Raw genomic sequence first — 25,445 nt, forward strand, 5'->3', positions numbered from 1 at the left:
AAGAAATCGACTCTTCTATTCAGAGTAAGAAACCACTGGAGGTCTAGTGGCGATGGTTGTAGCTGAGGTTTGGTTGCTGGGAGAGGGGTCTCGATTTGGGTTCCTTTAGAGTTCTGGAATGGGGGGATGGCTAGGTCTAAAGGAAAAATTTGGGACTGTGGGATATGAATTCACAATTAAACCGATGTCTGAGGGATCTAGCCCAGATACAATATGTATACAGAAGCCTAGCAAACAAGATAGCAAAAAAATCTAGCAGCCCAGCCCATTCCTCCCCTGCTCGAGGAAAAGAAGCAAGACATCCGTGACATGAATTTCGCTGAACCTTTGCCCAGTTTCCAGCCAACAGCTTCTTTCCCAGGATCAGAAACTATTTGCGAGGCTATGTATATATATGTATATCTGGATATATGTGTAGAATATATTCACCTGCACATATGTGGATATACATGGATATGTGTGTATGTATATGCATAGATACACACATACACACACACACACACACATAATATTTTTCTCATACATGCCAGGGAATTTAGAGGAAATTCGGAACTTCAAGGGAGCGGATGGGAGAACCTAAAAAAGTTAGAACGGATTTCATCATCAAGCTTAAACAAATTAACTCAGTTCTCGATTTTTTGAGTGGTGAGTTTTTTTGATGTTTTGTTTTGCTTTTAAGAAAAAAAAATCATGATCTGACTAGAATCAGAAGGAGAATGCTTAATCATTGTGAATTAACAAATGAGACTCATCTCCAGTATAGCAAGCAGCTTTCACTTATACATGGGGGTGACTGGTTACATCAAGAGAGTTAGAACTGCAAAGCCCCCAGCTGAGGGGACAACGTCATGCGTATATCAATCCATGCTGGCAGGTTTTTCACACTGTTGATTCAACAAACAGCAAACCGTACACAGCAGTCTAAACAATTACAACACCAAATAAAATAATAATAAAATTAAAAAACACTTGTCAAGGACCCTTTTTCAGTTGTAAACAAAAAGGTGCATTTTGCTTTTGTCGGTACTGTTTTTTCCAAACCAACCAAAAAGCCCCCCCCCAACCCCCCGTCCCCCACCTCCCCTCCCCACATTTAATTTAGCAGAAGTGGCTACAATACAAACCTTACAATTGTTACCAGGCTCTCTCTCAGAGGCCTCTGGCTTTGTACTCTAGTTTTTGGTTTAGAATTTTTTTTTTTTTTAAATCATTCTGTAACAGTAGAGATTTTGTTTTTGTTTTTTGTTTTTGTTTTTCCTTTTGAAGTGAGATTTAAAATAGCCTAACTGGAAAAAGACCAGACCTAGGAAAATGTCAATTGAAAAAGGCCCCCAAATTTCTAGAAAAAAATAAAATCACAATATTTTCAAGTGCAAGTAAATCAACCACGCATAGATATTTTTAAGATGTTTTCCTTAATTTTAAGAAAAAAAAATAATGGTTTGCACAGTTAAATGATCCCATGTTCGATAATTCAGGAATTCATCTTTATTTTTACTATTTTTTTGTTCTTTTGTTTTGTTTTTTTCTCTATGTGACATCTAGAGAAGCATAAAAAACGCTGAACAAGAAAAACCAAACAACAGAAAGTAAAACCACTGCAAGCACCAAGAACAAAACAAAAATGAGCACAGCAAAAAAGATTGTGGCAGCACAAAAGTCAAGAAAATGCACGTGTGATCATGACTGGCCAATCATCAACTGATACAACATCCAAGAAAAACGCTCCAATCACAGCACCTCCACGAAACTTGACGGCAATTGTCATGCAACCGATTCTTAGCCTTGTTACATGACGCCATCATGTCACACTGTGAACTTTGAGTTGATTTGAACTTACGGATGGGGGACTGTTTTCTCCACTCTCATGTGATTACGTGAACTTTATTCCTAGCTCAGCGCGAGACTGTGGTGGATTTGACTGGCCCTGGTTGGGTTGTTGGAATTTGATTGAATGACAAAAGAAGAAAAGATTTATATATATATTTATATATGTAGAGAGAGAGAGAGAGAAAGAAAGAGAGGACAAGAGAGTGTGGGCAAGGGGGAGGGAAGAGGTGGGGGCAGGTTGGGTGGGGTTGGGGAGTGTGGAAGGGCAGGGACAGTTGGGTCGAGGGTGAAGAAGGGCAAGGAAAAGTTAAAACAAAATCAAAAGGAAAAATATTTATACAGCACCAGACCACAGCATCAATCTAAAAGCTCGGATGAGAGAACAGCAGTCAAATCATAAGAGAACTGAAACGAACTCAAAGAATGGAGGAAGCCGGCAGACAAAGGACATGGGCACATCAACACACACACACACACACGCACACACACGTACACACACACGGTTGTTTATGCAGACACGTGATCCACTGTGAACAGTAGCAGAACCTCACACAGGGCCACTAAGGGCATCCATCATGCGTTGGGAAGAGGAGGAGGGGCGTGGGCAGTTTGGCAAGAGGGCTAGGAAAAAAGAAAACAGCCCCTCAAGCCACCGTGGCCAGCAAGCAGATCGGGGAGCACACTCTCTGCTTTGTATCATCCACGGTTCTCTCTCCCCGGTGGGGGGGGGGGGGGCGGTCACTCTCTCCTCACCCCACCCCAGCCTTCTGTGGCGTCAGCCTGTGGACCAGCAGGGGGAGCCTGTCAGGGTGGCCCTGAATTGCAGGGTAGATCAGAGGCTGGCTAGGGTGACTTGTATCCGAAGGGTCCATCCACGGAGCACTTTGCTGCTGCAGTACTGTCCACACCGACAGCAACTCGGCCCTCCCGCCCCTTTGGTCCCGCCTTGGCCACCATTCCTAGAGAAGGGCGTCTCCACAGCAGGAGCACCCACTGTGTGGTGCTATGGTCCTCTCTCCTCTTCCGTTCTGCCTCAACCCTCTTTTCTCAGAACCTTCAGAAAACGAACATGTTCAGTTTTGAGATGGAGAGTAAATCACATCAATGTTACCGGAATTCTATAAACACGCCTCGGCATCGCTGACTTCATTTCACGATCACTTCGTACCCTTTGCCTTGCTCCCAAGGTGGCCCACGTGGCCAAAGTGAAGCTGCTTCCCGGCCTGTGAAGCCTTAAGAAGGCCCACAGTGCTGACCCGTGACAGGGCTAAATGGAAGACTATAGAGCATCCTGCAGGGTGGGTAACACAGAAAAGGACAGTCCACCAGAGAGGGAGGTGCTCTGGCTGTAGGTCTCCAGTCTCTGCTGCTGTCACTCCTGCTCTGCTGACCTCCCTTACTCCACCTCCTCCTCCTCCATTCCCTACACCCCTGCATGTGTATCTTTCTAGACTGGCCCATCTCACAGGCCCTTACCTGCCTTCTTTACTGGCGGAGCCCCAAGTGGTTGAGGCTGAGTCCCCTTCTCTGTCAGGCATCATCAAATGTTTCCACTTTGAGTTATCTTCTGCACTCCTCACCACTTCACGGTCCTTTGCCCCAACCTGGGGATTTGGGGGTCCCCAGCCCTACCCCCTCCTCATGGTTACCTTTGAGCTTGCTCCCCAGCCCCTGCTCCCCTGCGGCACTCAGGCCTGTGCCAAAGCCTCCGCACCCGGCTTATCTGCAGGGCTCTCAATCCACCGGGCTTCTGCACAGAGCAGACTTCCACTCTAAGCTTTGTATCTTTCTTCAGGGAGTGTGGGAGGGAAGCCTGGGACCTGAAATGTCACTGTGGATAAGCTACCAAGTAGCTGAGGGGTGACCCAGCCTCCAGCTCTGCCTTCATCAAGAAGCTCTCCCTCCACGCCCCCTGCCTGCTTGCCCATCCAAGCTGGGCTCTTGTTCTTCCAACAGCAGATCTCCCTCACTGAGACCGGGGCCCATCGCATGGCCCAGAAGTCCTGACATGCCACATCTCCAGCCCTTCCCCAAAGAAAACCCTTAGACCCACCCAGGATATCCAATGAATGGGCTGATCCCTTTGGGTGGGAGAGGAGGCCTAAGAACCAAGGAGGGCAGTGCCACCAGGTGTCAGCTCTGGCAACTGCAAATAAGGGACCCCCCTGCAGAACTCCCCTCCTTTCCCCAGCCCCCGCCCCCCGCCCTGAGCCTTTCAAGGGTGCCCATTCCTCCCCACTGAACTTGCTCCTTTGCCTGCCCCAAGTCTGCCCCTAGCTGCCCTTTGGTGCCTGTGCCGTCCTGGGTCTTGAGGATCCAAGCCTATCACACAGCACCTCCTCAAAGCCCAATGTGGGGAACTCCTTGTGCACACTCTTGCCCCTCACACACACACATGCTTGGCCTCCAAACACAAACACACTGTCACACTCATTCAATCCCTAAGGAACCTCCCCAGGGCTCTGCCGGTGCACAGCTGACTAGCTGGCTACTCTCTTCACTGGGGAGCAGCCGGGCCTCTGCCTGCAGGGGTGACCCCTTCTTGGCCACCCTCTCAAAGATCCTCACAAAGTACAGTTCCAGAGGTGGCAGCAGGGTCACTGACCAGTGAGGGAGCTTGAATCAGGCCTGGGGAGCTCCAACTCATGACCTGGGACAGGAAATTAGCTGACCTGGTCAGCTAAGCCAATTCAGATGCCAGGTTCTAAACACAGCTGGGATCCAGTCAGAGAAGGCCAAGGCCCAAAGCCAGGGCCCAGCCCTGTGCAGGTCAGGCCCAGAGCACCCAAACCTGCACAGCTCAGAGCAGACACCGTGCGAAAGCACACTCGGAGCCACAGCCCAGGGCCCGGAAGAGAGAGGACTCCCACTGAGGTCAGACATGCTGTGCAGTGTCCTCCGGCCACGGAAACACAGAGTTAGGGGTCTGCAAACCTGCCCTCAGCTTGGGGCCCAGCGCATGCTACTGACCTCTGTGGCAGGACAAGGGACTTGGGTGCTGCTCACTGGCTGTGGACCTGGCGTGTTTGCATTTCTGCCCAGTCTTCCTGCCTCTGCTTCCTTCCTCTTAGTTTCCTAGTAAAGATTTCTTGGAGAACCTCCCACCTTGGTACAAGATAATGAGCCCAAGCAGCCAGAGGGGCAGGGGCAGCTGGGAAGCCAGAAGCAGGTGGGGGAATCACACCCTTGGGAGACAGCAGGATGCAGAGAACCAATGTGACCCAACCCCACCCCAGCCTACCTGGGCCTCCCCTCATGGAACCTATACCCAACTACGCTCCCTCCAGCTGCCCTGCCCAGGGTCCCTCTCCTCCCCTGGACCCACCACACTTCTGTTCTGACCAGGCCCTGGCCCCCACGCTGTGACACCATGACGTTGCCTTCATCACTGCCACTGCGGGTGGCCAGCCAGGCCCTGAGATCCCCTCCTCCCCATCACCCCTTTGCTCCTAGCTATGGCTTGTCCCTCCGCCACTGCTCAGGTCAGCCCTGCCCTTCTGAGCACCTAGGACTCATCATTTACAAACACCCTTTACTGGTCAGTAAAATCCTGAGTATTTTAGCACCTTTTGCATGTTAGTTCCTCCACTTCTCACTGAAGTCCCCTCATCCCACACCTGGTCTTAGCGCCTCCTTCTGTTACAGCCTCAAGCAGTCTTAGGTTGGGAAGCCTGAAATCCCCTTTTGTTAAAATGCTGTCTAAATGGATTAAAAGTCAGCGTTATTTGTGGGAGTTACGTTAGGTCATAGTTTTTTGGAAGACTGCTTAGTAGGGAGGAGCCCAGAGACGTGAGATGTCTTCAGGACAAGACTCTGGGCTGGGAGGGCTGGGACTAGGATAACAGTGGGGAAGTTATCACTCTCCTTACTTAAAGGCATTACGAGCACAGCCTCTGTAACTGGGCCACGGCTTCAAATCGTGGCTCTACCACTCAGTAGCTGATGGCCAAGTGACTTCTGTCTTTAAAATGGGATGTGTCTTTAAAATGGGATGGGATGTGTTCTGTCTTTAAAATGGGATGATAACACTACCCACGTTAAAGGCAGTCACAGCTTTACCATTACACCTTAGACTTGTCACCTGCAGGAACTGTGCCCCGTGCGCGGTAAGCACCGCGTGAAGTCTGGGTTCTCATCTGTCTGGCCTTCACTTTCCCTGGTGGAAGAACCTGTCTGCTTTCTAAACCACACCTCTCAAGCCCTCATTCCAGCTATGACTGCTGGCTGGTTCTACCCTGTGGACCACTTCCTATCTTCTGTGCCAAACAACAAATGTACCTTACTTACCTCCTCCTCTGCGGATTTCTCTGACCTACAGTTTCTATCCTGGCTTGGCATCTAGGTCTAGAAGGCTCAGACCGGCCGCCTTCATGGGAGCCACAGAATACACCCAACAGGGGCCCCTCAGAATCTCAGGGCATGGCCCTGGAGCACAGCCCCTCCTCTGATGCCTTCAATACCTTGGTTTCATTAATGCAGAAACGGAAGCCAAGAGGTCATGCCTCAGTGGCAGAGCTAAGCTTACGTTAAGGAAACCTGCTCTCTGCCCAGAAAGGGCTGCTTTCACTGAACGGTCCCCACTCCTATGGAAGTACACCCACCTGCAAGCTGCTTCCTGCGGTCTGTGCTTGCAGAGCCAGAAGCTCGTGCAGGCAGGATGGTGACCCGTTCACCTTTGCGTCCCAGCACCAAGCCCGGTGCCTGGCCCGAGAAGGTACCCCACTCGGAATGCATATGTGAGAACACATCTTCATGGAAGCCAGAGACGGGCAGGGGGTGGGAACTCAGGAGGCAAGAGAGGCGGGTTTTGCTTTTCCAGCCTTGCAGAGAGTAGAGGCTCAAGCATCCCCTCTGAGAGGTGAGTCCTGCTGCTTCCAGGTGGGTGGAAGATGGCTGCTGGCGGTGGTAGGGTTTGAGGGGGGAGATGGGGAAACTGGGACTCTCCCTCCCAAACTCCAGGCTCTGAACCTCCACTTGAATGTCTAACTCTCATGTGCCTGGTCTTTCCCCCAACCCCTCTTCATCTTGGGTCACAGCAACTCTGCTCTTTTAGTCGCTCCAGCCAAAAGCTGGGTGTCATCCTCGACTCCTTCTGTCACGCCAGCATCCTTGGCTCTGCCTTCCAAGAACATCAAGAACGCAAACCCCTCCTACCGCATCGACTGCTGTCGCCCTGGACTGAGTAGTCTGTGCACTAAACTTCTGCTTGGGGTCCTACTATGTATCGACACAGCAACCAGTGATCACGCTGAAATGCAAGTGGGTCAATGCCACTCTTCTACTCAGAGCTCTCCAACGGTTCCCCACCACCTTCTCCCCCGTTTCAGAGGAGTGGCCACGGTCCCTACAATGGTCTATATAAGTCCAACACAGGTGGTCCTCCTCACCTCTCCTCTCAGATCTCTACTCCCACCATGCCCCCAAGCTGGCTCCCCTCCAGCCACCTTGTTCTGCAGTTCTCAAATGCACCACCCTGCCCTCCCCTTGGAGGCTTTGCACTGGCTGTTCCTTCAGATGAAGGACTCACTCCTCCAGAAGCTGGCATGGCTCCCTGCCTCACCTTCTTGAAGTCTTTTCTCGAATGTCACTTTCTCAACAAGGCCTACCCTAACTCCCTGATTTAACTATAACCAACAATTCTGACACACTACATAATTTACTCTTTGGTCACATGTCATTGTTTATTGTCTGTCTCCCCTTCTAAGGACAAAGGTTCTTGCCAGTCTTATTCAGTGCTGAGTCCCAAGTTCCTAAGTGGGACTGGTGCACAGTACTGCTGATGGAGTGCAGGGCAGAGGAGCTTGGAGGCTTGCCTTTGGCTTGTGGGTGAGCTGGGCCTACAGGAGCGCACAGCAATGTGGGATACCAGGTTGAAGGAGGGCCTGGTACATCTCCCCCCTCCCTCCTTTCCCCAGGAAGCTGCTTCACCCAGGGGAACAAGTGGCCTGGAAGAGGAGTGGGCAACTTTTTCTCCAGCTGCAAGGCAGAACCAAGACTGAGTAGGGAAAAGTGATGACTGTCCACTTGTCATGGCCTCTTTAAAGCAGGCAGGGTAGCTGGCCCAGTGCTGTGCCATCACCCTCCTCAGCTTCTGCCCCAGACTGACTGAGCTCTAGAATTGGAGGGGTGAGGGAGTCACCTGTCTAAAGTCCACCAGCCCTCAAGATAGGACAGATGGGGAGGGGAGAACCAGGGAGTCTAGGAGAAGGCCCCAGGAGATGTGGACAGTTCCCCCCACCAAAGTTTCCCAGTCCCCGAGCTTGCCACAGGCTCACCCCAGGGTTTTCCGGCAAACAGGATTACTATGTAGACCTGGGTGTACAGGCCCAGGGCTCACCCCACCTTCTCAGCAAGGTTCCCTCACTCCTGCTTCTCTTGGCTCTGCAACAGGGGGATGGCCATGCCCATTTCTGCCGGTACGACCACAGCTCTAGGCCTGTCCCCTAGGCACCCGGTGAGGAGCAGGTCGAGCTGGGCGCAGCGGGTCCAAGGCAAGTGAAGGTTCAGCTCAAGAAGGCCAGAGGAGGCGGCGGGTCCGTCCGGTGTCCCTTCCTCAACCCCCCACCCCCCCGTCCCCGCGCCCCGGCCGCCCCCGGTTACCTGTGCGAGTCCTGGTCTCCCCCGGGGGACGCTCCCGCCGGCGCTCAGTATGGGCGATTGGCGTCTTTGGGCCGCTTCAGCTGCACCTTGAGCCTCTTCATGCCGATCTGGAAGCCGTTCATGGCCTGGATGGCGGTCTGCGCGCTGGCCGGGTTGTCGAAGCTCACGAAGCCTGGCGAGACACGAGGGACGAGGGCCTGGGTTTCCACGGGGCCGCCCCGGCGGGGAGGGGTGGGTGGGGAGAAGGGCGGGGCCCGGGGGCGGGGCGGGGCGGGCGGCGGCCCCACCCTGCGCTCCCGCCGCGCCTCGGGCAGGAGGGGGGGGCCTCGAGGCTCCTCCCCCCCTCGGGGCCCCGCCCCGGCCCGGCCTCACGCCCCCCACAGCCCGCGAGCGCGCGGCCCCTCCCGGGGTGGGCGTGTCCGGGGCTCCAGGCCTCGCTGACCGGCGCCGCCCGGCAGGGCCTCCCCAGCTCCACCGCGGCTTTGGGCGGCGCCACTTTCCTGGGCGCCCTCGCCCCCCACCCCGGCCGGCCCCGGCACCTCAGCCCTCTCCTTCGGTGGGAGGGCGGACACACCTGCGGGTGGAGGAGTTTATTGGACACTGTCCTCCCTGACAGGAGGGGGCCTGGCAGCGGGAGGGCACAGAGTGCCGGCCTGGGGAGAGAGAGGAGTGCGAGGGGGAGGGAGGGGGGCACCCCGGAGAAAACCTCTCCACCGCCGTTTCCAGCCGCCCCCCCCCCTCGCGAGGGCCCCTTGGCCGCGGGGAGGGCAGGGGCTGACAGTCTGACAGTCCTCACGGCCCTCGGCCCCCCTCCCGGTCCTGGGCAAGGTTGCCCCCAGCCAGGCTCGTGGCAGACACTTGCCTAAATCCAGTCCCACTCGCAGAAACCCACCACTTCGCACCCAGGGGCTGTCAGCACCTCCCTAGTAAAAATCCAAGGCTTGGGAAGTAGGTGCTCTTGCCCTGGATTCTAAGCACGTGTCCCCTACGAACCCCTCATGGTATCTACAATAACAATAGTGGTGTACAAATTAACACTATTAGTAAAACTTAGTTGAGAACCTTCCCTGTTACCCAGGGACTGCATAAGTGCTTTTCACAGGTTCACTCCTCCCAACATCCCAGAATGAGATACAGAACCATCTATGGCTCCCAGTCACCTTCTGAAACAAGCAGTTCCCAGTTGGGGATGGTACGGTTCTGAAAGTTAGTTTAGAAGTCACCCTTTGGGAAAGGGTGTCTGTCTCTCCTTCTAAGGACAAAGGTTCTTGTCCTTTGAATGCAACTCCTTACAGAGACTACATTTTACATTAGCGTTTCCTAAACTGGCCCTAATTGGTGCTTCTGAAAAAGGGGCTTCTGTGGTCAAGTAGGCTTACCACTATGCCAATCTGGGACAGTTCAAGGCACATTAACAAACAACACCCCCCCCCCCCACCTGCCCCAAGTCCTCCAGTAAATAAACCTTTATAGCTTTGTTTAGCCTAATATTTCCTGGAATTTATTTGACTTTAGAGGCCCTTTCTCTTGTAAAATGGAGTTAGATCCTGCAAAATATACAAAACTAAGTTTGGCAAGGTTCCCATCCTGCAAATGTCTCATTTGGGGTGTTTGTCTCCAAATGGCCTTGAGATATGTAAGTGACAGGTGTACAGACCCCACAGAAGATCTAGCTGTTTTCTTGGCTGTCCGTGGTACATTGGGCCTGTCCGTGACCCCTCCCTCACTCTCCCTATGTGATAACTCTGTCTTTTTACCTCTGCCCTAGACACTGCCTCCACTGGCCTCTTTCCTCCTTCTGTTGTCTCCTTCCTGCTTTCGCTCATGTTTGCTCACATTTGTCCTTACAGCCATGAGCCATCAAAGATGGGGGAGAGGGTGTGTGTACACGCAGTGAGTATACACAAGAGTAGGTGCACGTGAGCTCAGACGGTCTTGGTGAGTCGGGCCCAGAGAAACATAACCAACATCTGTGTAAGTCCATATGCCAAAACAGAAGAGATTGCAGGTTGCCCATAGTTGGAGATCGGCATGAGGCATCCTTCTACCTCCTCCTCTCATCTCCCCGCCGGCCAATCCCTCACCCCACCAACATCTGCGTCTGATGACCACAGTCAAGTCTTAGCAGAGCAGAACAGTTTTCAAAGCTGTGCACTATAAGTCTGTTACACTGCTCTCCCCCAGATTTAGGAAGGTGGTTGAACTAAATCTTCTTTCCCTGCTGGGACCAGACAGCCTCACTGAGGGTGACAGGTTCCACCCCTCTCTCCTCTGCTGGCCTGTCAGCTCCAACTCTACCTCGCCACCTGCCCCCTGTCCTCAGTGGCTCTTTTTGCAGGAAACAAATCTGAGCAAAGCAGAGAAGAGCTGGGAGAAAGACAGAAGGGCTGGAGGTGCTATCTAGGGCAGAGAGGCAGCCACCCAGTGGGGAGAGTGGGGGAGAAGAGGTCCTGCAGGGAAGAAGCCCAGCCTTCACAGAAGAGTTTAGAGTCTCTCGAAGCCCCAGGGGGTTGGGAAGGGTTCCAGGCTCAAGGAAACTTCTCTTCCTCAACTAGTTTTGTTAACTGGTGAGCAGTCAGGGCTGCTGAACGGGGCTCTGGACACCATCTCCCATTGTTGTGGTTTCTAGGACTACGTCCCTCCTCCCAGAGTCTGATCCCCCCCATCCCCCCCAGCCTTGAGAAGGTTCCTGCCTCACAGATTGTGGGGAGCCATGTGGGGAGGATACCTTCCTGGTGTCCCCCGAGCCCTTCTTCCAACATAGCTACCATTAGCGCTGCACATCAGCTCACAAAGCCCCCCAGGAGATTCTGTTTATGCTTATAAAGAACAAGTGTGGCCTTTGAGGGGTTCACTTTAACATAGGACCACATTTACTCAAAAACGATTCCTCCTTTTGGGAACAAAGGGCATTCTCGCATCTCCTGAGGGTTTACTCTGGCAAAGCCCCTCACACACAGCCATCTTCCTGTAACCTCACACCGGGCCCCGCCCCTGAGAAATGACTACCGGTGTCCTCATTTCACAAATGAGGACACTGAGGCTCTGAGTTAAATGACCTGCCTTTGAATGAGTGCGGGAGCTGGTTCTCACACTAAAGGCCTCCGGGGGAGTTGCGGAAAACTCAGCTGCCAGAGCAAGAAAAAAGGAACCCCAGGGGCTCTGAGAGGAACGACTGGGCCCAGCCGGGCCCTCAAGGCAGGAGCGCATCCTTCTCTAAGGCCAGTGGATGTTTTGTGCTAGAAGTCTGTCTGTTCAGGAATAAAGGAAAGAGCCAGAGTAGAGGTATACAGAAGATGATTTTCAGAAAAAGCAGGGAAAAAAACCTTGGTCCTGGAGAATTTAAATAGGCAAATGGCAAGGGTAGTGTCTGGGGCAGACTCCAAGAATGGCTTCGAAAAAACGGGCTGTGTTCACAGGAGCCACAGCACAAATGCTCCAAGGTTGAGGCCTGAGACCAAGCCTGCTGGTCCAGGTGCCCAGAGCTTTGTGGGCTCTTAGCAGATGTCTTTCTTCTGATGTAGGGAACATTCAAGGCTTATTTAAAGAGCAAAGGCAATAATCTCCAGTTTGTTGTTCTTACATATGTAATTGTAATTTGTCAGGAGAAGTATCAGTCCAACAAGGGAGGGGCTCAACCCCTGTCTCTGTCTTTTTCTTTGTCTCCTCATACCCAAAGACAAATGAACTCCTGGGGCAACTCTATGCCCTCCAAGTACCACAAACTTCCTGTGGCGGCTGCCAGAGGGCAAGGGACAAAGGTTCAAAGGTCTTGACTGCTTTGGGGAATATTATCTAAAACCCGCAAGCCTTTCATGGTTCTGGGAAAGTGGTCTCCAAACTGGAATCTCTTTAACATGGGCTTGCTGATACTTCTACACACTTGTATGGTCTCCCCTACACCGTCCCAAGCTGTGATCGGGGTTCCCCAGGTAACACAGACCCCTACTCTGTCCTCACAGACCCGGGATCTGGGGTTCGACCTGGAGAGCTAAGCTTCTGGCAGACCCAGCTCTGGTCCCATGTGTGGCTCTTCTGGGGACTGGACTCCTCACTCCTTGGGGACCCATGAGTGGATCTAGCCGCGGAGGCACGGCTAATAGAGGCAAAAGAGGAGGCAGGAGAGGAGCTAAGGAGGAGTGGAGGGGAGAGGTGTGGGAGAGGCCGAATTCCAGGAGGTCTGCAGCAAATCCAAACACAGGATGCTCAGTTGAATTGAAATCTCAGGTAAACAATGAATTTTTTTTTACTGTAAGTATATCCCCAATATTGCATGGAACATATTGCATATAATATTTGGGACATACTTACACACAAAAGATGCATCCATTGTTCATCAGAAATTCCAGTTTAACTGGGAACCCTATATTTTATCTGACAACCATACTCCAAATCTTCCCAAGTCCCCCGTCCCGTCTAGCATCCTGCCACCACGCACACTTCCTAAAAGCTGTATTTTCCTTCTATTACTCTCAGCTCAAGGACCTCCCCTCATCTCCCTCTGCCTCCATCCCAGGAGCATCCTCGTCTGATGGTCAGCCCCCCCAACACAGCCCCTCCCTCACAGCTGGCCTCCCAGGATCCCTTCTCCCCAAGCCTCCTGCTGGCTCCCTCATTCACTGTCCTTAGGCTCCCACACCCACTTTGTTCTCCCTCTGCAGAGTTCCCTCCCCTTCCTCACTGTTTCCATCCACCTGCCTTTCTCTTTGCTCCATTACTTGGTGCCTTGCAGACTTCAGTGCTGCGGGGTAGGCATGATTTTCATCTAAGCTCAGACCTGAGGCTTCCTGAGGGCAGGACCAGTTTGTTCTTCCTGACTCCTCAGCAATGTGGCTCTGGTGGCCTGAGGGAGTGGTGGGGGAAGGAGGGTTCAGTGGGTGGCAGGAGGGGAGCAAAGAGCAGGGTAGACAGAGAAGGGCGGCAGGGGCAGGACAGAGAGGAGGCCGAGGGGCAGGCAGGATAGGGGCCTCAGCTGGGCAGACCCCCCACCCCAAGGATCATGCGTGGCATCCACCGGGGCCTCTATGATTGCAAGACGGGGAGCTGCTGGGAGAATGGGCTCTGCTCGATGCCTCCACCACCCTGGCCCAAGGTGACTCCTTCCCCTTCTCAGTGGGTGGAAACTGGGCCTTGTGGCAGGCAGGGGGACCTGTCTCTTGGACTGTGATGGGGGAGGGGGGGGCACGGGCGGGCAGGGAAAGCCAAGAAGCCAAAAGAACAGTAGCAGAGAGAAGAGGAGTGGGGGGTGGAGGCTGGGGGCTGGGCCATAGGGAGCACCTGGGGATGGGGGCGATGTGAAGGAGCAGGTTAAAAGCAGTCGGACACCGGTAAATTGGTGCGAGCACCGCCCTGTCCTGGGTGAAGCTAGTTGGTTTGTTATCTTTACCCACCAAAGCATTTACTTTGGTTAGTCGCCCGATCCACAAACACTTTCGAGGAGATGACATTACCGAAAGGGAGGAACATCTGCATCAGCTCAGCGTCCCCAAACTCCTGGGGCAGATGGTAGATGAACAGGTTACAGCCCTCGGGCCCTGCGGTGGGGGGGGTGGGGCAGGGAGGAGGGATGGCGGGGTGGGGGGAAGAGAGAGACAGAGGAGAGGTGAGCGAGTTAGGCAGCGGCAGCAGGGAGGGGGGCAAGGTTGGGAGGGGGGGTCTCATCCAAGATCCAAGGGCGGCCATGGAGGAGTGGGGACTGCTGAGCCCCAAGCCTGAGCTCTGGTCTCCGCCCTGCCCTTGGGCAAGTCACTGAACCTCTCTGTGCCTCAGTCACCTTTGCTGCAAAATGGATCTATAAGATGGTGCCTGGCAACTCGCTCCAGGGGCAGAGCTGACGAGTGAAGGGGGTAAATGTGCCAAGGCCTGGTCAGCCAGGGAGAGGAGGTGCTGAGGACAGGCAGGAGTAGGGAGAGCTGGGGAAGGCCAGGCGGCCGCCCTCCGGCCCAGCGTCTGCTCTGGAATGGCCCTGGGCAGCCCAGCAGGCCCGTGGTGCCAGGTGAGAAGCTTCTTGTCACGTCCCACAGGCAGGCCCCAGCTGGGACCTCCTGGCTGGCTGCTGCTTGGCCCATCTTCCTCCAAAATCCGCAGCCACTGCTTCCCACCTGGTGCCCAACCTTCCCCTGCCCCAAACCTCTCACTCAGCCCCAGTCCCGAGTGCAGACATCAGGACTTCTCTAGCCTCCTCCGACAGGTTAGGTGCACAGGAGGGGTTTCACGGCACGGCGGCTCCGTGATTAGCCGGGGTACCCGCAAGCCTTATTACATGGGGCTCCCCATTTCTTGACAGCGGTAACAACCTGCCACTTCTACAGTGTGAACTACATGTCAGGCTCTTCTAAGCGCTTTATATGTAGGTTATGTCACTGAATCTTCTAGCAGCCCTCTGAGGCAAGTACTGTCATCACTCCCACTATAGATGAGCAAACGGAGGCCCAGAGAGGTTAAGTCACCTGCCAAAAATCACACGGCTGAGGTGAGAGAGCCAGGATATGGACCCAGGCCATCTGCCTCTGAACTCTGCGCTTTCCTCTCTCCCTATCATAAATCTCTGTGCCCAGAAACCCTGAACACTGTTGAAGCCTTTGGATTTCTAAAATTTCCAAACAGCTAAAGAGTTATGTTTTGTTTAAATAACCATAATTCTCAATTTTAACTTTGAAATGGAAATATTTCCAAGATGATTCATCTCTTTCTTGCCATTTTAAACAGAGTATGCTATGTGTTATTAACCTTTTAGAATGTGGTCATTCCAGTGATGGTTTCCAACCTGTGGAGGCCATGCAAAGCTGCATTTGTTAGAGACGTAGAAGAACCGAGGCTCTGACCAGAGACTGGTTGAGACTAAGCATGAGCATAAAAGTGAAGGTAGTAAGGCATCGATGTGGGCTGCGTGTGGCTGCAAGGCCAGAACCACATTCTGCTTCTCTGGGACAGGTGAGGTTGCCAGGTAACCCAGTTCAGGAGCAAGTCTCTGGACCCTCACTCTCCTTCTTGTTCCTTCCAAAGACCCCTTTGACCACCAAAGCGACCCTCTGAGTGTCTGACCTCCTGGGTCCTTGGTCCCCATCCTGCATCATCGACCCTCAGCCTCCCACCCTCAGCCTCTCCTTCCTGGACCACTGTCTCCCAGGAAAAGTGCCTGCTGACGGCGCATTCAGAACTCACGCAAGCATGCTCCCTCACCCATCTCCAGGGGTCCCTGCTGCTGAATCCCCCAAGCTTACCCCATCTCCAGCCATGCCATGTTCTCACTGGTTCATACTCTGAATGCGTCCCTTGATGGTCCCCAGCTAGATGTGAGTCCCCTCCGGGCAGAAATCAGCTTGAAGGCCTAATCTAAGCCACACCTCCTCTAGGACTCCCACCCAGATTCTCCCCATACCTTCTCTTTTCCAGTGCTCCCTAAGTCTACAATCTGTGGTCTGAGGCTCTTTCTCCTTTTGATCTGAGAGGTTTTCTCTGCAGTCAGATTGGGAGCTGTAGGGGGCAGGGGCATTTGCCTTCTCCTGCCCTCCTACCCCTCCCCCAGCACTGCCTTCCTTCTTCCTTCCATCCCATTCTTCAGGCTTCCCTCACTGTCCCACCCCATGTAGCCACCTGCCTTGAACCTGGGACCCTCACTTCAAGTTCGACAAGATGCTTTATGTGGATGTTATATCTATTCAACTTAAAGTCTCAAAGAGCCTTCAAGGTCAGAGCCCACAGGCTCATCCCATCAGTATGGTGTGTCATTGAACTTCACAGGAATGGCTCTCACAGCCCCAGCCTAGCCCCCTGCCCCTCACCCCTCCAGAGGGAGCACACACATTGTCTTCCACCCCCAAGCCCTTCCTGCATTTCCTCATCCACAGATGGTACATCATCCAGATGGCATCACCAGCAGGACTGTAAGATCAATCTGGTCCCACCCAGCCTTCTGAGAAATGGTGAAGCAGGGCTCCAGACACAGGAGGTGATTATTCTGGCCACACTGCAGCCCTGGGCAGAGCCAGGATTGGAGCAGCCCCGAGGGTAACCTCAACCCATCTGTGGAGCTGAGAGCCTCCAGGAATTCAGGCATCTGTTGGTTTTCAGGCTCAGCTCAAAGACAAGGTCCTGGAAGGAGGTCTCTCCCACAACCAGTGTGTCCAAGTACGTCAGTGACATTCACAGGGGGTGGTAACCATGACAGAAAGGGCCAACCACTGTCATGGCTGGAGGAACACAGCCTTCTTTCTCACCTGTGCTTCATGTAACACTGTGGACATGACTCTGGTCTGGCTGCAGCCCACCCCGTCCTGTCTCCCCACCTGGTCCCGTCCCCAAGCCCAGGCTCACCTCATACTTTGCAGCACCCATGCCTTTGTTCCTGTTCTCCCTGCCTTGAATGTCTGTCTGTCCATATTTATGTGCTGAAGACCTCATCCTCCAAGGCCCCCGAAGCCTTCTCTGACAGCCCGGCTCCCAGCACCATGAGCTCACCCTTGTATGAAACCTGGTTCTGTACACATCTGGGTCCACGATTCACCCCTCCCCATGCCCTGCTCTCCTATGGTGGCTCGTCCTGTGCTCCCGTCAGGAAGAGTGTGGACAATAAAGGGAGATCCCGCAACTGAGAGGTGGCTGGAGCAGAGACTGGCCTCACCAGGTCTGGTCTGGGGAGCTGGGCACAGGGGTAGGGAGCTGAAGCTGCTCAGAGATGGAAGGAAGGTATGAGAAGTGCAGAGTGAGATACATGGGGTGGTGCAGAGTGTAAGAGAGGACGAACAGGGAGTAGATGGAGGGTCTCAGTCTATTTAAGGCCAGGGTTAGGGGCTAACCTGTGTATTGGTCAGAGAAGCACTGACCTGCAGGCGTGTGTGTGTGTGTGTGTGTGTGTGTGTGTGTGTGTGGCAGAGTTTAGAGACCCCTGAGCCCACAGGCCAGAGTGATGCAGGGCACTGACTGCGGGCTGAGGGTGTGTCAGCCTAAGGCCAGTGGGGTGATAGTGCCTGTGGGCACTGTGCTCTGGTCTGGGCTTGGACGGACAAGACTGGGACTCTTCGACCCTACCCTTCATGGCTCTGCTCTCACTGACATGGCACTGGAAGAGCTGGACTGAAGGGGAGGAGGGCAGGAGCAAAGCAGGCTCAAGGGCCACAGACCAATGAAGGGACCCTCTGATGGAGGCAGGGCTGCTGGACCCCCTGCCCCCACTTCACCACCAGCGGGCCCAGATGTCACTCCGGACAGAGCCAGAGCAGGCCGTGTTCGCAGGCTGTGGGCAGGGGCCCCACCGCACACTCCTCTGGGTTCCTGTAGCTTGGCCTTCCTGGCTGTGGAGAGGTGATGACACATATCTCAGGAGCTGCCCAGTGTGTGTCAACTGGGGTGGTGGGCATCATGTACAACTTTGGAGGGATGACGGTTTGGTGAAGGAAAGGCTGTGTGCACAGCGAGAAATCCATAGGAAATTTCTGGACTTCTGAGTCAGACGTGAGCTTTGAGTTTCATGCTTCTCTAGCAACTAATCCTCACTGTTCTCATTTTATAGGTAAGGACATCAAGGGGAAGGGGAAGAAGGTGGCCATAAACTGGGAGTCAGATCCAGATGGATTTGCTTAGAAGTCCAGGTTCTCAGCCATCTGGGGCATGCTTGGGGCCCGTCAGACCAATGCGTTAAGACTAGCAGACTCCGGGGTCCTTTCCAGGGCTAACCCACATCTCCTGGCTCTGGGGACCTATGCTGCAGGGACTATGAGCTGTTTATCTGGAGACCATCGGAATCCTCTGGCCAAATGGGCTCCTGGGACAGATGCAGTGGCCTCACTGGTGGGTAACCCTTTTCATGGGCTGGGGAAGGCAAGACCTTGTTAGTATCCCTGCCCCCCACCCCCACTGGGCTCTCTGTGAGCATGCCCACAGAATCCTGAGGGTGGGCTTATTTATCCAGCTCCCTGTGGGTCTCTAGTCTCTGGAACAGGAAGACACTGAGGGTCTTTATCAGATCCCAGCCTCCCAAACCCCACTGGCCTTGCCTGCCCTGTGCACACCAGGGCCTCTGGATGTGACTTTCCAGGCACCTCTCCTTCCACTAGGCTGCACAGAGGCACTCCCACTCCCGCACCTGCCTGTGGAGTCTCACCCTGGGAGCTCCAGCTGGGAGCACCCAGAGGATACAAGTTCTCCTGTCCGTGATGAACAGGTCTCCCTACTCCGGCCCCGTGGTGAGAATTCCTACTTCTCCCCTTCCTCTCCACTGGCCAAATCCTGCCCATCAGGGGATGGGGGATTCTCGGACCCCCACCTCTTCCAGGGCTCCACCTTCCTGCCCTCCTGCCACTTGGGTTTCCAGAGCTGCCCTTGAGAAGCCCACCTCCATGTTTGGATTGGAAAATGCGCCACGTCACGATCGGGCTGTCTTCCCTCACCCTCCTCAACACCACACACAAACATGGTCACCTTTCAAACGAAACACCCCAGCCGAAGGCCCAGGTGAGCAGCCCCTTTGGGGACAGAAGGGGGTGGGGAGGGGCCTAGGAGCCCCAGCTCAAAAACTCACCTTCTCTCTGTTGCTGGGGGATCATTGGAGGTGGCTGAGGAAAGGCCTGGCTTATCTGACCATAGGCAGCAGGGTAGGCGGCTGCTGGAGGGCCAAAGAGAAGAGGCGAGAGGAGAGACAGCGACAGTGACATGGAGAGAGACAGAGTGAGAGGCAGGAAGAAAGAGAGAAACTTCAGTGTTGAGCAGTAAAAGCAGACCAGCCAAAAGGGGCGTTTTAGCTTAGCCACTTAAGATAAAGCCAGTTCAGTGTGTGTGTGTGTGTCTGTGTGTGTGTGTGTGTGTGTGTGTGTGTGTGTTTGTGCGCGCGTGCATGCAGTTGGGGGAAGGCAAGCTTATTCTGAAAAAATGGAGCAACCGCATTTGTGGATAATCCACAATAACGGACCATCAAAAACATTGGAGTGCCTGCACAAGATCACCCACACCACCAGGAATCCCCATTCCTTGAGCCAGGGCTGACTCTGGCACCTGTACCCTCCTCCCACTCAGATGGCACCTGTGTGGGAGGTGGGGTGCCACCCTACGTATGAGCTTGGCCTCTGGGATCCTGCCAGGGGGTGGTTCTCAGGGGCAAAGGACTCAGTTGGCCAAACTTGGTACTTTCTGGGTTCAATTGGAAAGGGTCAGAGGTGGAACAGGAATGGCCAGTCCCTGTCCCCAGCCTGGCCTGCCTCCAAAGGTACAGGATCTGAGGTCAGAGTTCAAGGGTCCCAGCAGGTGAGAGAGCTTCCCCTGACCTCCAGATGTGAGAGGCCAGCTTCACCAGAGTCTCCATATTGCCCTCAGGAGAGATATTGCTGGCTCTTTCTGACCTGGCCAGACAGCAGGAGACTGGCTGGGCAGAGATGATTATGGTGTGTGTGTGTGTGTGTGTGTGTGTGGGTGTGTGAAAGACAGACAGAGGATAATGACTGATAACTTGCCTTGGGCTTCCTACAGTGGCTGATCACCTCCCCACTCAGTGACCTAAGGCCATCTGCTGGCCCCAAGGCTATCTCTTCTCACTTCTTTTTTTCTACCTCTGGCTGCTTATGTCCCCTCGCTGGAGCCCCATTCCTGCTGCCTGGATGTGGATGGGGGAAGGAACAGAACTGCTTCTCTTCCAGGGTCGCTCCTTCCCTCAAACCCAGGCATCTACATTTGCCAGACCAGTGACTGTGAATTCTGGCCTCTCCCCCAGCACAAACCAGCCCTGGAAGCACCAAGGTTGGGAGGAAAGTCCGGCCTCAGAGCCGGGTATCTGCCCAGAGCTTCAGCCTGGCTCACCTACTCGTGTGAAGTTCTGACCACCCACCGCTGCAAAGGGTACCGGCCATCAGAAGTAAACTCTGCCTGAATGCTGGGGGCTCGTAGAAGGGGAGCGGGTCCTCTCCCAGGATACCCTTCCCGCCCCTCCCACTCCCCCCCCTCCCCTCCCCAGCTCGGGGCCCAGGCCTGGGGAGGAAAGGGGGCATTGGTGCCCCAGGTGTGGGGACGTGAGGATACTAACGACCTGCATACTGCTGCACTCCAGCGTAGGCCTGCTGCAGGGGGTCCGCGGCGGTGGGGCTCTGTGCTGCAGGGGAGCCAAGGGAGCAGAAGTCAGCGATGCCCACCCAGACCAGCCTCTCCCCCGCCGTGCCCGGGGAGATGATGCCTCGGCTGCACTGCCCTTCCCAGCCACTGTGGCGTCTGTTCCCACCCTGCCTGGGTGCTGGGGGACTCAGGCTGCAGCCGGCTTGGGGTGGGGTGGGGTGGGGTGGGTCGCTCATGAAAAGGCTGTGAAGGGACGGGAAGGAGATGCCAGAGGAGGGCTCCACCATGAGGGGCTTGGTGGGAAGATACCTGAGCGACCTGGTCCTGGACAAGGGCTGTGGGAAAACGGGTGAGGAGGCTAGAGGTTACCAAGAAAGTGGTCTCCTCCTCACTTATCCCCAACACAAGTCAGGGGCAGATCCCAGCTGGGTGAAATGAAGGGCATGGGAGGCTTCATCCTGCCACACTGTCCTCCTGGGCCACCCGTGCTGCTCAAACACAGGGACCTCTCCTTTATCCTTAGGGAGTTTGCACAAGGCAAGGAGGCCTTGCACTCTGAGGTCACGCCTGAGACACATTCAGCAGGAACTGGCCACACAGATAAGGTCTGCCCCGTGTGGCCCCAAAAACTGAAGAACCACAAGACCAAGGACCTTCCTCCCACCTGATCTCGTGAGTCTGGGCTGTCTACTGCCCAGTGTAAAGAGAGGAGCCTTAGGTTGATACTCTTGCAAGCAACCTGGGGAAGCTGGACTGGAGCAAAGGCTTGGCCCATTTCTGTTGCCTCTGTTGTGTCTACAGGTGCTGCGGGTAAAAGCCCGGCGAATGTGGGCACTGCCTCTGGTGACCAAGGCCACTCACTGATGACTGACGTGGTAGGGGGCTGGCCCTGGAGGCCCAGGTTGGTGAATGGGGACCCAGACAGATCCAGCCTCAACATGTCCAAGGCAGAGTGGATAACACAGCAAGGCAAGAAGACAATTATCTGGGCTTATATCTGCCTGGCAACCCAGGCCAGCCAGCTGGCTGGTAGTGCTAGGCTTTGGGGCCTGCAGACCAGGAAGAATTCCCAAACTTCCCTTCCAAGCTCTTGTCCCTAAACCTCTCGGTAACCTTCCTCTAGAACAACAGCACCTGAGCTGCAGGGGAGCCCAGGGAAAATCCAAGGGGCAGTGGTTCTGGGAGACAGCGTAGATGGCTGCAGGGGAGCTGGGCCCAGGAGGGGACTGCTCAGAGTGGGGAGCTGAAGACAGGTCAGGATGCAGGCCCCTTCCTGCCTGGGGTTGTCCCAGGACAAAACCCTATCCGTCTATTTCCCTCGAGTCGGAGACTGGAGCCAGGAGCTCCTGGTGGGGAGGTGGTAATGGTGATGATGCTTGTCGGGCTGGTCTTCTCTACCCTTCTGCCCCCTCTGCCTGACTCCTCTACCAGCCCCAGCTCTCTGGAGAGCCATGTCTAGCTTTGCCCTCTCAGTCTTCCCAGCTGCTCAAACACAAAGTGCCTTTATGCAAATTAGAAAAAGGTGTCTCTTCCTCTGGCCAGTTGGATGGCCTATGCAAAATATCACCTGCACAATTTACATGGCAGCTCACCCAGCACAGGGCCAGAATCATAGCAAGTGCTGAGCACATTCTGTGATGTAAGGAGTGAACGGTCCTTAGCAGTTGTGAGAGCTACCCCTTCGGGGGTGTTATGTGGCAATAAAGGCCACACTGAGTGCTTCCAACACGATCTTGTTGAACGAGAGGGGAGGACAGAGAAGCTACCCGGGGCTAGGAAGTGGAGAAAAACATTTCTGAGACCCTTCTCTACTTCTCTGCTTAATGACCTCATTAGTAACTGCCAAAGAGTGAACACTTTGAAGGATCTCGCTCATTATAGCAGCTCCAAACTCCGCATTTAAAGATGGTAAATTAATTTTTTTAATGTACTACTTTTCTCCTTTCCTTCCCTCATCCCTCCCCCCTGCTCTGGCAGGGAATTGTTTATGGGATGTGGCAGATTGTTACAAATGGGGGAGAGGAACATTTCCAAATTCCATGAGGGAAACAGCTCACAGATGCTGGTGGGGGTGGGGAAGAAACAGGTTTGTCAAAATCCAGAGATCCAGATGGGCTTGCGGGCAGGGAGGAGGGGGGGAAATGAAACCACCCAGATGTGCTGGGGACTGTATCTCCCAGCCCATGAGCCAGAGTGGGGAGGAGCCCAAGAACCTGAGCTTGGTTGGGTCTCTCCCACGTCTGGCTTGCCGAACCTCTCCCTGCCTCCCTTGCCAGCCTGGAGTCTTCATCCTTCAACAACAGTCCAGATCCTCTGGCCCTGCCCCTTTACTCTGGGATTCTCTGGCTTCTCCTAGCAGTGAGGGGAGAAGTGTGGAGCAACGTGGTAGGGGGCCGGCCCTGGCGGCCCAGGGCGGTGAGTGGGGATCCAAACGGATCCCAGCCTCTGGGATCAGATCAGAGACAATTCCAAGGTCAAAGTCAGGAAAGTCTCTATTTCTTGCTAGCACAGTGACCTTGCACTCTGCTGCTGGTGGAACTCTCATATTCTATGGATGTCTGGGCCTCACTCCAGACACTGAAATCAAAATCTCTGGGCTTCTGTGATTTCACAAAGACACACAGATGATTCTGGTGAGCAGAGTAGAGGGCACTACTTTGCCCCCTTATCTGACCTCCTCTGTCCTAGTTGGGCCAAACTCCTTACCACCCCTTGTCCCTGCCAGGAAGGGGCCCCTGCCTCTGGGCCTCCGGGACAGCCTCCTCTACAGGACTATGTTCCTCGTTTGCCCTCACCTCTCTAATTCCTATCCATCTGTTAAAGTTGATCTGGGCCTCCTACTCAGGAAGCTCCTGATGATGCTCTGTTCTGCCTTACTGTCTCATTATGCTGTCAATGTATATTGTGTTCCTGACTGGCTTTGACCTCCCAGGGGATAGGCCCATGTCCTGTTCTCCTTCTGGAGCCCCCCACCCCCCTTTCATCTGCCGCAGACCGGGCACTTACTAGTACTTACAGGGACTCTGTACTGTAACCATCTGCCCTCTAGGAAGGAGGACAGCTCTCTTCACATCTCTATTACATTGCCCCTTGCCAGTCTCCCTTAGGGCTTTAGGCCCAGCTTCCCTGCTCTAAAGTCAGTCCATCCTCAAGGCCAGAGAGAGGAGCTGCTGCAAGCAGCTGGGTACTCTCACCACAAGAGACATGCTAAGTTTGAGAGGAACAAAGTGCATCAGGAACAGGCCTCCTGGGTCTTGTAGGCCAGCATTTATGCAAGAAGCACTGGGGTGCTATCCATGGTTCTGACACACTTGTCCGAAGTGCCAACCACAGTTTTGTACAGATCCAAACTAGTATGTACTAGTCAAAATGTCAAATCTATATGCCTCTGCCTTGTCCATATAAGAGATTTTTTTCCTACTTAACACTAAGTATGACTATTCTTTTAGTGTCTCTCTCCACTCATTTCCTATGGGCCAAATTCACTCTCAATTAACTTGCAGTTACTAGCCTCTCTATGTCAGTGTACAACCATATCTGTTCTCTTCTCTTTCCTGACGGAGCTCCAGGAATGGGCTGGTCTCTTCTCTCCAACCAGGGGCTCCCTGAAGGAGGGCAAGAGGCTGGCTCTCTCTGATCACATTTGGGGTTCTGCCAAGGAACAGGCAGAGAGTAGGAGCCACATGTTCCCTGTTACAAGCAAGGGCAGGGACAGAATGGATGAGGAATGTGCTGCGTGGGGAAGGAAGGGCTGCCAGATGTGCTTACCTGGGTAGGGGTGGATGCCATTAGCAAACACAGCTTCCGCGGCAGGTTGCCCATTGGCCTGTGGGGGGAGGCCGGTGAAGCCGTTCACCCCAATGGGGGACGGGATGCTAGGCACAGCTGGTGCAGTGATGCCCGGAGGGGTGCTGCCACCTGGTTCCAGAAGTACAGAGGGGTGGAAGAGGAGGGGAGGCAAGCAGAACCAAGGTGAGGAAGGCCGACCCATGGAGCTCTATCCCTTGGCTCCAAGGGCCTGGGAAAAGACCTCCCAAGTCAGTCCTATCTGTGAATCATGCCTGGGGTTATCTCCCTTCATGGTGACACCACTCATCCCAACTGTATCCATCCTTCAAGGCAGAGTCCAACTCTGGCCCACCCCAAGAAGGCTTCCCTGACCAGTGACTGCAGCATGGCCTTGGACCTGCAGCACATAAACTATTCTCAGTGTCCTTGACTTTGACTACACTTAATCTTCCTTTCGTCTTTTTTAGTGGATGTTGCTCACCCCAGCTAAGTCAGGATGGGCTGGTCCTTGTTTAGCCACTACGGGGCTACTAAGTTGCTGGCTCTGCTCTCTTGTCTGCATCACTGAGGGGCTGATCTGGCTCCCCATGAAGGAGTTTTGCTACTCAGGTGGGAGGAGGTCTTAATTCTGATGTTCCCTTGCACATAAGGAGAGAGCCCTTTGCAAAGTCCAGACTCAGCCCTATTCATACACCAAATAGACACTGAGGCCTCCTCCAGTGGAGGCAATGGTGATGCTCATTGTGACAAGGGTAAAGTCAGGGTCAGATGACAATACCCTGTGCCTTCTCTATGCCAGATGGGTGGAGCCCAAGGTGTGGATGGCATACTGATGATTATACTGGAAAGGGCCTTCCTCTTCCTGTAGGAAGCAGGGAATCTCTATAGCTCCTGGATGTCAGGAAGGCTGCCAGTATGGTGCAGGGAGCTGAGGAAGCTGGATGAATGAGAACCTGGGGTGTTGGGCCAGGCCTTGGGACTAGACAAGGGTTTCTTAATTTTGTCACTACTGACATTTGAGGACAGACATTTCCTTATTGTGAGGGGCTCTCCTGGGCATCATAGGATGTTTAGCAACAACCCTGGCCTCTACCTACTAGACTACAGTAGCACTCCCCCTACCAGTTGTGACAACCAAAAATGTCTCAGGACATTGCCAGATGTCCTGGGTGGGCGGGAGGACAAAACTG

At 54.1% G+C, this 25,445-nt stretch overlaps 1 protein-coding gene across 50 annotated transcripts in view; it reads right to left on the reverse strand.

The window, feature by feature from the left end:
* CELF4 (CUGBP Elav-like family member 4) overlaps positions 1-25,445 on the reverse strand; it is a 299,755-nt gene that overhangs the window by 2,338 nt on the left and 271,972 nt on the right. For 5 of the 50 annotated variants that reach the window (XM_060613671.3, XM_060613668.3, XM_060613666.3 and 2 more), the window contains exons 8-14: positions 24,235-24,384; positions 20,441-20,506; positions 18,950-19,033; positions 13,881-13,964; positions 9,005-9,083; positions 8,431-8,602; positions 1,841-1,927 (exon numbers count right to left, since the gene is read on the reverse strand). In XM_060613671.3, coding sequence (XP_060469654.1) covers positions 1,874-1,927; positions 8,431-8,602; positions 9,005-9,083; positions 13,881-13,964; positions 18,950-19,033; positions 20,441-20,506; positions 24,235-24,384 — 689 coding nt within the window. In that variant the 3' untranslated portion in view covers positions 1,841-1,873. Of the gene's footprint in view, positions 1-1,840; positions 1,928-8,430; positions 8,603-9,004; positions 9,084-13,820; positions 13,965-18,949; positions 19,034-20,440; positions 20,507-24,234; positions 24,385-25,445 lie in introns of those variants that run through there. The other 45 variants (XM_060613695.3, XM_060613694.3, XM_060613688.3 and 42 more) reach the window with 16 other exon arrangements.

Source organism: Panthera onca, chromosome D3 (genome assembly GCF_046562875.1).
Source record: "Panthera onca isolate mPanOnc1 chromosome D3, mPanOnc1 haplotype 2, whole genome shotgun sequence".
In the NCBI taxonomy this organism is placed as follows: Eukaryota; Metazoa; Chordata; class Mammalia; order Carnivora; family Felidae; genus Panthera; species Panthera onca.